The sequence below is a fragment of the Neltuma alba genome, unplaced genomic scaffold, assembly GCF_004799145.2.
Source record: "Neltuma alba isolate B1F8T4 unplaced genomic scaffold, ASM479914v2 tig00006308_pilon, whole genome shotgun sequence".
Lineage (NCBI taxonomy): Eukaryota > Viridiplantae > Streptophyta > Magnoliopsida > Fabales > Fabaceae > Neltuma > Neltuma alba.
Window position 1 is genome coordinate 1 of NW_021634415.1, and position 12,901 is coordinate 12,901.

The 12,901-nt window shown below is 36.2% G+C and overlaps 1 protein-coding gene and 1 pseudogene across 2 annotated transcripts; one reads left to right on the forward strand and one right to left on the reverse strand.

The window, feature by feature from the left end:
• The first annotated feature begins 283 nt into the window (after window positions 1–283).
• Window positions 284–3,985, forward strand: LOC114750061 (TOM1-like protein 3; annotated as a pseudogene).
• Window positions 3,986–7,957: 3,972 nt separating this feature from the next.
• Window positions 7,958–11,525, reverse strand: LOC114750060 (protein STAY-GREEN LIKE, chloroplastic). Of its 2 annotated transcripts, none has more exons than XM_028938601.1 (5): window positions 11,287–11,524; window positions 9,616–9,792; window positions 9,332–9,490; window positions 8,735–8,881; window positions 7,958–8,446 (listed from the first exon to the last, which is right to left on the reverse strand). In XM_028938601.1, exons 1-5 carry the CDS (start codon window positions 11,440–11,442, stop codon window positions 8,351–8,353), a joined length of 735 nt encoding a protein of 244 aa, XP_028794434.1. In that variant the 5' UTR covers window positions 11,443–11,524; the 3' UTR covers window positions 7,958–8,350. The 2 variants fall into 2 exon arrangements, with proteins under 2 accessions (XP_028794434.1, XP_028794435.1); XM_028938602.1 differs by having other exon boundaries at window positions 8,371–8,486; window positions 11,287–11,525.
• Window positions 11,526–12,901: the final 1,376 nt, after the last annotated feature.

Genomic DNA, 12,901 nt, shown 5'->3' on the forward strand with positions numbered 1-12,901 from the left:
GAATTTGGATTTGCAGGCAAGCAACGGATGCATTAAAGATACTTAAGAAGCGTTTGAGCAGTAAACTCCCAAAATACAACTTCTAGCCCTTTTTGTCAGTATTTCTATTCTCTTTAATCTCTATATATTTTTCTGCTAATTTTCAATTGCTTCACATGTGCTTGGTATAGAAAGGGTGAAAATTCTGACATTATTGATTCTTTGTATTGTGCGTTGTGCAACATTATGATAATTTGCTTCTCTGCTGTAGTTCTGAGATATTGTCTGTGGTGTACTTTCAAATGTTCATTTATTTTTTTTTGTGAGTGAGGTAACAAGAATTGTTTACTTTACATAGATGTTTCACGTTGGAATATTTGATGTAGGCATTGGAGACTCTCAGCAAAAATTGTGGTGAAAATTTGTTTCAGCAGATCATTGAGCGGGATATCTTACATGAAATGGTGAAGATAGTGAAGAAGAAGGTATATACTAACTTGTTCATTGTTCAATATGTTACTCCTGCCCCTGTATATGGAAGACTTATATAGTGTTTTGTTCTTTCGATCTAATTGTGCAGCCTGACTTAAATGTCAGGGAAAATACTGATTTTGATTGATATGTGGCAAGAATCTTTTGGTGGTCCAGTGGAAGGTTTCCCCAGTTCTATGCAGCGTATAATGAACTAAGGGTGATTGCTTTGTTTATCTCTATCTTACTCTGTTCATTTTCAATATTTTGCGAGCAACAGTTCTACTTGTAAAGGATATACATTGGCGTATCGTTCATTTTATTGTAGATGGATGGTAATCCTTTCTACTTTTCTTGTTGGAATTATTTTAACTTGTTCTGCATATGGGCTTGAATGTTGCTACTCATTCCTATAGTTGTCGCTTCAGTCCCACTACCAAATTAGTGTGGAATGTGGAATCTCTTAAGACGTGTCATGGTATAGTCACCATAGTTCATATGATATCATTTATTTGTTCATAATCTGCTCTGCTGCTCAAGCTTGTTGTTTATAAACTGATCTATTGTGGTGTACCATTAATTTTGATTTACTTCAGTGTCAACGGAGTCAATTCTCATACATGCGCACATATGGACAGTTTACTTTATCTAAAAGATATCCATAACTTTCACCCAAAAAAGAAAAAGAAAAAGAAAAATCCTTAACAATGTTGCTGCTATGTGTATAAGTACTAACACATTGATATTTTGTTTCTGTAATATATTATTCTCAATATTTGACAGTCTGCTGGAGTTGAATTTCCCCCACGAGAAGAGAATAGGGCACCTCTGTTCACTCCTCCTCAAACCCAGCCTATTGATATCCTATCCTACTGCGGACTATGATGATGCTGCAATTCAAGCTTCTCTTCAGTCGGATGCTTCTGGCCTTAGGTATTCTTTAATTTGCTTGTCATTCTTAATGTTCTGATTCTATTGTTTGTTAAGTATGGCTAGCTGCAGTTCCTTTTTCTCACATTTCACATTATGTAAGATAAATAACGGACTAGTTAGTTAGTGTCAATCTTATAATTTCAATTATTGACATAGCATGGCAAATTCTAAATTTTATAGACATAATTTACATGTTCGTTATAATGATTCCAGATTTCTATTATAATTGAACATCTTTTCAAATTAAGAGGGAGGTCTATATTCTGTCTAGGTCTCGAATTTCAGTTCATACATTTTGGATCGGTCCCTTGCTTCCCAATGATGGTTTCTGTTGCTTGGATGTACGTTTTAAAGTTTCTCATCAATTGTGACAATTTTGCCTGATACTGGTCTGGTGTGAAAATTAAATAGAAATGGAAAATATTGCATATTTTAAATTAGCTTTTGCCTTATATATGAATTGAATGATTGTAGTGTCTTTTTACATTCTCTTTTTAGTGTTTTAACAATGGGATCCTTCCTTTTAGTGTTTCTGTCTGTAAAATGTGATGTAAGAACTTTATTCCGGGATCAAACTTCTATAATCAATGCGGTTCAGAATATGTCCACTTGTAGATTCACCATAGTTAAGCAGGATGTGGTTGTTAACGGATATTTTGTCTGGTGGAGCTTTTTTTTTTTTTTGGGTACTTCTAATATCCCTTTTTTTTCTTTTGGTCTTTGTTTCTTTCTGGTGATTATTTCCTTTTTGTAGCAATATTTTATTTTTGGTGGTTTGTAATATATTACTCCAACTAAAGTCGTTTTATTATATTTAGCCTGCCAGAAATTCAAAATGCTCAAGGAATAGCTGATGTATTGATAGAAATACTTAGCGCGCTGGATCCAAAAAATCCTCAGGTGATACTGATTTTCTTCTTGTTATTAGTTTTTGGCAATAATTTTGTTTGCCACAATGACATTTTTAAATTGTTCAGCCTTTTGGTATGTAATATTCTTGGTCCAATATTTCAGGCTGTGAAGGAAGAAGTAATTGTTGACCTTGTTGATCAGTGCCGTTCTTACCAAAAGCGGGTCATGCTTCTTGTGAACAATACTACGTAAGAATATAATCTTAATGGATGATTATTTCTATTCTTTTTGCAATAACATAGTGATCAGACTGGGATGGCTGCATAACTTTCAGGGATGAACAACTTTTGAGTCAAGGATTGGCGCTGAATGACAGCTTGCAACGTGTACTTGGCCGACATGATGATATCCAAAACGGAACTCTTAATTCAGGTGCAACTGCGAGAGGAACAGAAACCTCTGTTCTTCCACTTGTCAATGTAAACCATGAGGACGATGAGTCGGAAGATGACTTCGATCAGTTAGCTCATAGGTGAGTCCAAAGGTTATTTATTTTCTTAGTAAATATCTTTTCTTTCTGGTGTTTGCTATCTTGTCCTCTAGTAAAAACATGACACGCGGAGAAAATTTGAAAAAGCTTAATCATACGATGCTGAGTTATAAAAGAACATTCAATTGTTATTTGTTCCATTGCAGAACTTGTCACCGAATACTTAAAACTAAGTCACATTTTGTTTGTTTATCCTGTTTCTTTGCACTTTTTCTTGTCTTGCTCAGTGTATTCACAGTCACACGGGCGCATGATCAGGCTACCCATAATCAGCTAAAAGAGGCACAGTCATTTGATACACTTGAGTTGACATATCTCTCTTTGCATCCAGTTTTATCATTGTAATTAATGTGCCATCATCATAATTGCAGGTCAAGAGATACTCATGCACTGGGTCGTAAACCAACCAATGACAAGGCAGAAAGTGTAAGAGTAAATCAAATTCTTCCCCCACCACCACCATCAAGGAAGCCTGTCGCCTCTGATTCTGGCATGATTGACTATCTTAGTGGCGACACATACAAAGCAGACAACTCAGGACCAGCCCCATTTTTGGCTCCGTCTCATTCCAACCCTTATCCGTCCTCACCCCCTTCTCATGGCATGAGTACGTCACCGCCAACTTTTACCAGACAACCCGTGTATGATGAACCATCGCCCCCGAGCAAATCTACAGATCAGCTTCCTCCAGCTCCGTGGGAAACGCAATCTACTGGTGTCGTACTTCCACCCCCACCGTCGAGGTATAACCAGAGACAACAGTTTTTTGAGCAGCAAGGTGCATCTCATTCAAGTAGTGGATCCAATTCCTCTTATGATAGCTTGGTGGGGCAAACGCAGAATTTGTCTTTGAATTCATCCACCCCAACCAAACAAGAGAAGCCGGAAGATGCCCTTTTCAAAGATCTGGTGGACTTCGCTAAATCGAAGAAGACTTCGTCGTCTTCGAAACCGAATAGGTCATACTAGTTGTGTTTGTATTGTTTGTTGGTACAGCTTATATGCATGTTGATCGAGTTTTGCCTCACATCTGAGATGACTATTTCATGCTTGCCCTTGGGAACTGTCGTATGTGATTTATTTTTCCCCCCATGCATGTACCTAGTTTCATCCATATGCTGCATATATTCATGTATATTGATCATAAAGAATTTGGTGACTCGTGTTTTCAATAATATTGGATTTTGAGCCGATAGCAAAGTGGGGGGAAAAAAAAGAAAAAAAGGATTATGAGCATCCAAATTCCTTGAGGATGCCTTCACTTTTCGGGATTCTAGTCTCGTAGATGGCCCCACAAAAGAATGGGCCCGAGACTCTTGAGGGCTAGCTCCTCATCTGTCAGCTCGCAGCGAGCCGTCAGTCAATTGGACTTGATCATCGACTGCGTGTGACAGAGCGTTATTTTGGACCCAAAAAGTTCTAATTTGAAATAGATAAAAATTTTAATTAATTTTCAAGTTTGATTCGCATAATTACTCATTAAAATGTTCTTAATACTATAAATTCGATTTTTTCATTGACATTGTTGTCACAAAAATGTAGTCTCGCTAGAAAACACCTGAAAGAATTAGATAAAAAAGGTAAATCAGGTATTAATTGTTTTCCGCATTTATAAACCTTTTCAAATGAGAGGTTGCTACAAAAATGATTATTTTTTGGAATAATTAATTTTTCAACGTTATCGTTTTGTTAAAATAGATAATTCGATATTTTTCTTCGCCAGCATGATAATTCAAGATACGTATATGCATGCACATTCAATTATGAAAAGTCAGAACATAATTTGTGAGAAGTTTGAATATTGATACGAGATAGATATTAATGATGAGATAGTGGCTTGCAGCAGCACATTCGGTATAAAAATAAGGAAAAGGATGGGGCGGAGCTAGGCTGAGGTAAGGTGGCGCGTATTCCAAGTTCCAAATCTGCAATATTGATGGGTTTATATCTGCATTCTACCCAGAAATGTAAGCTAGCTATGTAGAAGTGATGAGGAGATTAATGGTTGAAACGCGATGGAGAGTATCAAGATAGAAGATGGCGACTTTATTTGATATTACTGATGATACATGCATGGTGACTGGTGAGCGGGATAGAGGACTGTATCTATGTATATATAATATTACATGTTGCATACATGAAGATGATACTGCAGAAATTAAGTGACGCAGATTAAGAGGAGAGCAGGTAATGAAGGATGAGGCGGTTGCAGGCGTGCTTAATGTGGCCACACAGGCGCATCATTATCTGTCTCTTGATTTTTCCAGATCTCGACGCCGGCAATAATACGCATTTCTCCTCCCTCTTCCTCTTCACTCCTGCTGATTCCGCCATTCTCTCTATGTTTTGCTTCTGCATGGCTGCTACTAGTAGTGATAGCGGCTCATATATTAATTATACAACACACTCACACACAAGTGTGTGTGTATATATAGGGTTAATATATAATATGGGGGGAGAACGAGAGAGAGAGAGGGAGGGAGGGAGGAGGAACCTTCGTGCCACCTTCTGGCGATTTGCCATTTATGTCACAAACACAGACCCCAGCTTCATGGGACCCCGACCATGTGCCGTACATCACCAATATATTCATCACTTTATTTCATCCTCCACAAACCTATTCATGCACTTGCTATAACTTCACCTTCAAGATGTTTAACGTGCATGAGTTTAAATTTAAGTTAAAGCAATGCTACCATCATTCTTAAACTTCCAAAACATCCATCACCAACTAATTATACATTGGGTTTGCACCAGTGTGTGCCAACCGAAGTTTCTTGCTTTGTTTCCTTACTGGCCACCGGGCGACAACAATATTTTTAGTATAAATTTTTAATGTTCCAACTATAAATTTTCGGCTGTTCTATTATTTCTTGGTATTACGCTTCGGTGCATATTCCAGTTTCAGCAACTGGTCTTCTCAAATAACATTGTTAATTAGAACTTAGCCCGGAAAGATGAGGAATGATGTGACTTTCAATAGTACTCACCAAACCCCTAATTCTGATTATTGAGTTGATCGAAAAATTAATTTTAATGTATTGGCTCGTCAAATAAAGGAGGACGTCATTCATGTTGGGAGTTGGGACTGCGAAATTTATGAGAATAGTTTTTGTAAATCGGTGCCAAACTAGAAATCATATTCTTCCGCAAACCTTTAAAAATTATTTTTTTCTCGATCAAGTCCCAACTAATCATTTACAAATCCTCATAATAATCTACTAGTATGGTACAATAATCTGATGGCCATATAAGTGATTACGAATATTAAATGAAAAATACATAATACCCACAAAAATAAGACATACAAGTTGGATACACACACACAGAGAAACATCTTCCACATCACGGAGTCTCAACAAATGCATAGTTGTACAAGCGCAAATCATCCTAATTTTCTAATAATTAAAAGCCTCAACCACATTTTCTTCATGCAATAAATTCAAGAATACACTGAACAGACTAATCCAAAAACCAGATTGAAGCTATATATACATATACACGCACGCGCGCACACACACAGATATAATACTGGCCACATTGTTGTCATCTATATAATTTATAGAGAAGTTTGGAGGAAATTAACACACTGAGGATTATTAAATAGAGGTTTATACACGATGGCGTATCTTCTTTGCTATGAGCTTACACAGATGAATGACATCGCAGAGGATTCTGAGTTTGATAGTATTTCCTCGAACTGGTGGCTTCCTCTTCTCAATCTTCTTCTTTGAGATTTCTGACGCAGCACTTGCTTCACGCTCTTTCATTTTGCCTTCGAGAAAGAAGATGGCTCCGCACGATAGAAGAAGGAGGATGGAGGCCAAATTCTTCTGTGTGTATATATTTTACCGAAACAAATAGCCCACGTATATATACATACACACAGGCGTAAGAAGCCAAGGAATAAATGCAGAATACTCTTCCGGTTCTTAATATAAGACCCATTTAATTAATTTGATTAGATTAAAAAAGTTAGGTAAGTTAGTTAATTATAAGAAATGTGACACGTTTTTTCCTAAAATACCACAATCATCTTTCTTAATACCCCATTTTCATCTTCTACTTGATCATAGTTGAAGGAGTATCCATAAGGATAATTTAGAGAAAACTGATAAATATGAGAAATGGACATTATATTTAGAACCAAAACCAACTCAACAATTGGGTCTTATATTAAGGACCGGAGGAGTATTTATAAATAATTACAGCTGATATTATGGCTACAGAAATCGCTGATAAAATGGGTTTAGAATATGGAAAACTCTGATTGCAATTGCAAAAACATCGTTGATATAATATTCCATGTATAGAAGTGCCTATGGCGCCCTTGTTCCCGAAATGCCATAAATAATATATACACAGTAGAATTGAAATTAGCCTAAAAGGACATTAACATTATATTATATCATTCTCTGTTGGTGTTGCCTCACTCCAGTGACGTCGCAAGCTCTTATCCATGCTTTAACTTCATTACGTGTCTTTATATTTCAGTACACGATAAATCACATTGTTTATAAACCATACATACCATGGTGAATATTTGCTCAATTTTAATATGTCAGTGTCTATGGGCATTATATATCCCCGTTCTTAATTTAGTAGTTTCAGCCGGCAGCTAAAATTGATTTTTAATTACTACCATTGTATACCACTTACCTTAATAATACGTGTTAACATTTAGTGAAGGGATTGGAAAAGTAAAACTTGAAGAGTCAATACATGTTGAATACAGCGAAAAAAATATGAAAATACGCATGGACGGCAAAGAAAGATACCTTAGGCATAAAATATAGCTGCTTAGTTAAATAAAAAAGTACGAATATGGAAAACTTTGATTAAAAATGAAAATCAGAAAAGCACATATGTGAAGATGTGACACAATTCAAAGGCAATTAAGCCACACTTCCCCAAAAAAAGGATATATGTATTGTACTATTGTTTCCATCAGCGGAAAATTGTTCTCATACACCTATTTGTGGGCTGTCTCATCAGCCCTCACAAATAAATTAAACCAACACAGTTGGTGGCGATCGAGTAGATACACCTATTTGTTGGCAAAACAACGAAGCGCGCTGAGACTTCTGAGGTTGAAACCACCAAATAAATTAAACTGAAGGTTAACACAGTTTACAAATAAAAATAACAAAATTTCTAAAAATATTTGGCGTATGAGGGCTTAAGATCCGTCAGTAGTGATCAACTATTGTAATTGTAAATTTATATAGACTGCCAAAAATAGCAGTTTTGCTTCCCAGGCAGGCGATGCGTGAGTTGGGCGAAGTCATGCCTCTTGACAAAGAAGACAGGAATAGTTACAGTAATGATATGATGATAAAATGGTCTATATTGTACAAGAACATTGAGTTGATATTTCCAAATGAAGACAAGAGTTGTGTGTCCAGGAAATGAATGACTCAATGATAGACGTGATCTTTGTGCAACTTTGCATTTCCCTTTTTGAATCGTCCCAAAGATTTGATTCATTCTTGCAAAGTTGAATTGAGCTGTGCGATGAATTGTGGGGAAAAAAAATGATATCCACATTATGAATAATCTTCAAACTCAGAGAAGGAAAGCAAAAAGAGCTTGAAATATCGACTTTGGGCTTCGCCCGGGATGTTCCCTCATCAAACCTTGCATGTGATCCTCTTGTTTTCCCTGAAAACACAACAAGACATTATCACCGAACTAGTTAATTCTGAACAATTATGGTTGTTGCTTAATCAATGGAATTTGTAAAAACGGTAAAAGCTCTGTCTGCAAACTATATTAAAATTTTCTCAAGTAAACAAGAAACTCAAGCTCTGTCTGTAAATTGTTTTTAAAATGCACCAGTTAATAATGTAAGGGACTTTTTTTTTTTTTAATCAAAATACATTTTAAAACATTAAAAGAATTGGAAACGCATAAGTTCCTTGAGGTAAGAGATCCCTTCATTAATTTTACCTCCATAGCATCCTTCAGTGCTCCCCAACATTCCATCTTGTTGTATTTTTTAGAACTAGAATGAAAATATACTCGGACTATAGAATCCAGCAATTCAGGATGCTCACTGAAAAGTACAGAATCTCCATGTCGTATTGCTTTCAGTACCTGTCATGCCCAAGATAGGAAGTCATGCTTATAGCCATAATACCACTATGACAATCATCTGAGAAAAGGGGGGCGGGGGAATGCTTTCAATTCTCGTAAACAAGGCTATAGATGTGATCTTCAGGTGACAAAAACTCTTCTACAATATGTCACCATACCAGAAGCGCACCAGCTTTTTGCAATTGGAGCAGCATTTCTGGTATACACCAGAAAGAGCCCAAAATATAAGGTTCAAGAGAAGTTAATGCGGAAAACATATCAATGAATAATCTTTTTTTTCCCCCGCAATTTGTGCAATGGAAAACTTTGGCAAAGCAGTTCACACATATGAGGCTACTTTTCCCAGTTTCACCCATCAACATTCAAAGGAGGTAATAAGATAAAGTGTCTCTTACATCAGTCATAAAATCGAATGTTCAGAAGAGATGACATAGAATAAGGCAAACATACCAAAGGCATTTCCTTGGAGAATATGTGGTATCTGAACTCAGCAGCTATATCTAGGAAGGGATTTGGACCACAGACAAAGCAATGAACATGAAGGCACATTTCGTTTTTCACTTTCTTCCATTCAGCTACAACATCATCCTTCTTGTACCACCCTCTCAACTACCATAGTCATAGAAGGTAATGCAGACATTAAACATGGATTAAGATAACTTAGGATTTTGTTCAGTTTGGCATCAGAAACTTGCTACTTGTAATTCAGACAGGCATAAATTAAAGACACGTACCTGGTCAAGGTTGATAACATTGGATACAGTTAAGGTCAGATTAGCTGTAAAGTCACAGTGAGATAGAATATAGGTTCTTGGAATAATACTTGCACATTTATTTATGTGATCTTCCAATGGAACAACCTTCAGTTTTGAGGCTTCAAATCTTGCTGGAGGACCCAAGAGCCTAACAGCCTAACATTGGGAAAAATAAGTGCCCTTTTACAAGGAATATCAATAATAAGCATAGCATATTATGTTAAATTTTTTACCCTGCTCTCAGAAATAAGGAATTCAACTTTGCAACTGAAATTAAAATTCAGGAGACAGAGGTTTTCGCACGTCCTTTCCTCACTCTAGATAAGTGATTAATCGGTAACCAGCTGTTTCGAAGGTTCTCAGCTTGCAAAAAATTCTCAAAATTCTCACACAAAGTATATTTCTTCTATGTATAAATCATAAAAAGCAATTATAATTTTGTAAATAAAAGGGGGAGACAGATCACCGATTAAAGAGATCTGGTTTTTATTTTTTAACCCCCGAGTCATGCAATTATGTAGTTTCAATTTTTTTTTTATATGTCTTTATAACTGCTTGAAGAGATCTACTCTTTACTTCTTAACTTTATTTTAAAATAAACTTAAAAACTGCACAATTAAATGGCCACATGACTCTGGAGTTTCTATTTTTTTATCGATAAGCTTCGGTTTCAGGAAAAAATCTGCGGGAAAGAACTTGCGTCCCAAAAGTTTATGGACATATAGAATATATACACATTTATCAGTAAGCCAGAGGAGGTTAGTGTGGCGTGAAGCAAGGTATTCTACTTATCAGGAACAGGACAATCCGTCATATGAAGAGCTAAATTTTCATAGTAAAAGAGGGATGTGGGGGAAGAAAAGCTCAGAAATCTATAACAAGATCAAATTCATCATACAATGCAAGGACGAATAAAGTCTGAAGATCGTAAAACATTATCAAGCACTACCCTGAATGCAAAGAATCACACTTTAAGAAGTAGGGGTGCTAACACAGAAAGATTTGAAACGTCCATATCACATTTAAAGTTTCAAGTCATGTTATAAATTGGAGTTTCCAACTTGTGTTGAATATAAACGCTGCTCCTTTTCTTGAATCGTCCATGCTTCATGAAGTAGACTTCACGAGACCAATTTTCTGCCGTCTTTTAAGGATAGATAAAAAGCATAAGCATGTTATGTAATATAGGACCTCGCATTGTGGGCCCTTAAACTTCAAATGGCAGAATGCAGCCTCAAAAACCATCAATGACCTTGAAGCGACTGATAAAAGTATGTCTTTGGAAGTAAGATGTAACCCCCATCGTTGTAATTCAGTAAATGATGTAAACTACCAAGAAGAGGAGAGTCCAAAAGCTAAAAGATTTCATGTGTGCAGCTACGGTAAGAGTGAAGGGACTGAGGCAGGCAGGAAAGAAAACCTTTGGTGTGTAACACCCATCATACATTAACTAAACAAAATATTCCGAAACAAGAAAACTTATGATCAAAGAGACATTATAAGTTGCGACATTAATCAAGGAATGTTCCATAATCCTCTATTTCCCACATAGCTCACTTCAAAATGCCAGCAAAAGAGTTTGAGTACAGGGCATGCCACTTCAAAGTAGAATGAAATTGATAAATTAGTAGAAGATAGAGCAGGTGTTACCTCAGAAACAAGGGTGTTATAAGATGCGGAAGCGTTGGTTATGGAGGATAAAAGAAAAGGTCTACTTCTAATGGATGACTTTGAGACAGAATTGGTGCTGAAGAGTTCCCTTGACGGTGAAAAAGAAAAGGCATTGTAAGCACAATGGGTAGCCATGGAAGATGCACAAAACAGTCGTCGTCTTCATTTTTCACAGGCCACCATTGTCTTCTTTCATGCCTTTTGCTCGAGAGAGGAACACAGAGGGGAAGGGGAGGTGATTTGGGTGGCTGTGCATCGGACCCCACGGCCTAAAATCTCTGTCAATCAATTCCCTCCACACGATATCGTTATAACTATACTTTTTTTGGAGTTTCAAAAATCAAACTTTTTTTAATTAAGCAAAAGCTGATGAGTGGAAAATGGGGATTGGTCATGGGGATGAAGGTTGTGCCACGTCATCGAACAGCTTGAATTCTCGATTGCTTGTGGATAATGTGATGACGTGGCTTTTGTTGGGTCTAGAATCCGTGAGGGACGGATCCGGACCTCCTTGAACTTCGACTCTACAGCTCTTATTTAATTAATTAAATTAAATATTTGGACGTCCTCCCCTCTTCGCATTGTTTGGTTGTGGCCTGAAACTTGAAAGCAGCAGCCCAACACAGAGTTATAATTTTAAAAATAAAAGATTTCAAAATATTTATGCCCACAATAGAATAACGTTGGAATTCAGAAGCATTGGGTTATTTAAAAAAACGGAGAACTATTTTTTCTTTGGTTTCACATGACAGAGCAAAACTTTAAATTTCTTTTCTTTAATTAACTATTCATATCCATACTTTTATCAGTGAAAATAAATTCAGCAATTCTTAAGGGATGACATCGCATAGGGAGAATGACGCTCAAGGGCCAGTATATTAATATAATTACAATTTAAGAACAAAATATTTCAAAAATTCAACTCGTGATGTTAACATGAAACATGTTATGCTGGTCACACAAAAAAAAAAAACATGAAACTTGTTATGGTAAAGTAATTTCTTGTTCTCAGCTAAGAACCTTGGGACAACAGGGGATTCAACTAGCTATGTTAATGCCCAGTGATCGGTGTCCTAGGCTGCCCCGGTTAGGACTTGAATGTTCTTTTTCATTGGCGTTTCCATCAAAATTTTGGGCTCGGTCAAGATTAGATTTCTGGGCGAGATACTACCTCCGGTCCTAATTCTAAAAACTAATTAACTATTTTAAAAAGATTAAGAAAAAAAATTAAATTAGTTATTTATAACAAAATAGGTGTTTTTTTCTTAAGATGTCTTTACTAATCAAGTATATTGATTATAACTACTATTGTTAGAAGGATTACATTGAAAAAAAAATATAAATATGAGAGACAAAGTGGATCAGAATATTATATTTAGAATCAAAATAAAAATTAAACAAAATTTTATATTAAAAATCGGAAGTAGTATTTTGTTTTAATAAATCAGCAGGAAGATTATATTTATAGGGAATCAGCTAATGGCCAGCCGCTGACCAAATTCGATGTCAGAACTCAGAACTAACGCTTTGTTGTCATGCTTATTTGTTCCGAAATAGGAGAAATAAGCTGTGCGATACAAAATGTATGAATAAT

What these genes read in the sequence shown, in the direction of transcription:
- LOC114750060 (XM_028938601.1), bottom strand. Translation starts at nt 11,442, where the DNA reads ATGGCTACCCATTGTGCTTACAATGCCTTTTCTTTTTCACCGTCAAGG. An exon ending in ATGTTATCAACCTTGACCAG is followed by an intron (nt 9,491 to 9,615) that starts GTACGTGTCTTT and finishes TGACTATGGTAG; the next exon opens with TTGAGAGGGTGGTACAAGAA. An exon ending in TCTCCAAGGAAATGCCTTTG is followed by an intron (nt 8,882 to 9,331) that starts GTATGTTTGCCT and finishes TGGGCATGACAG; the next exon opens with GTACTGAAAGCAATACGACA.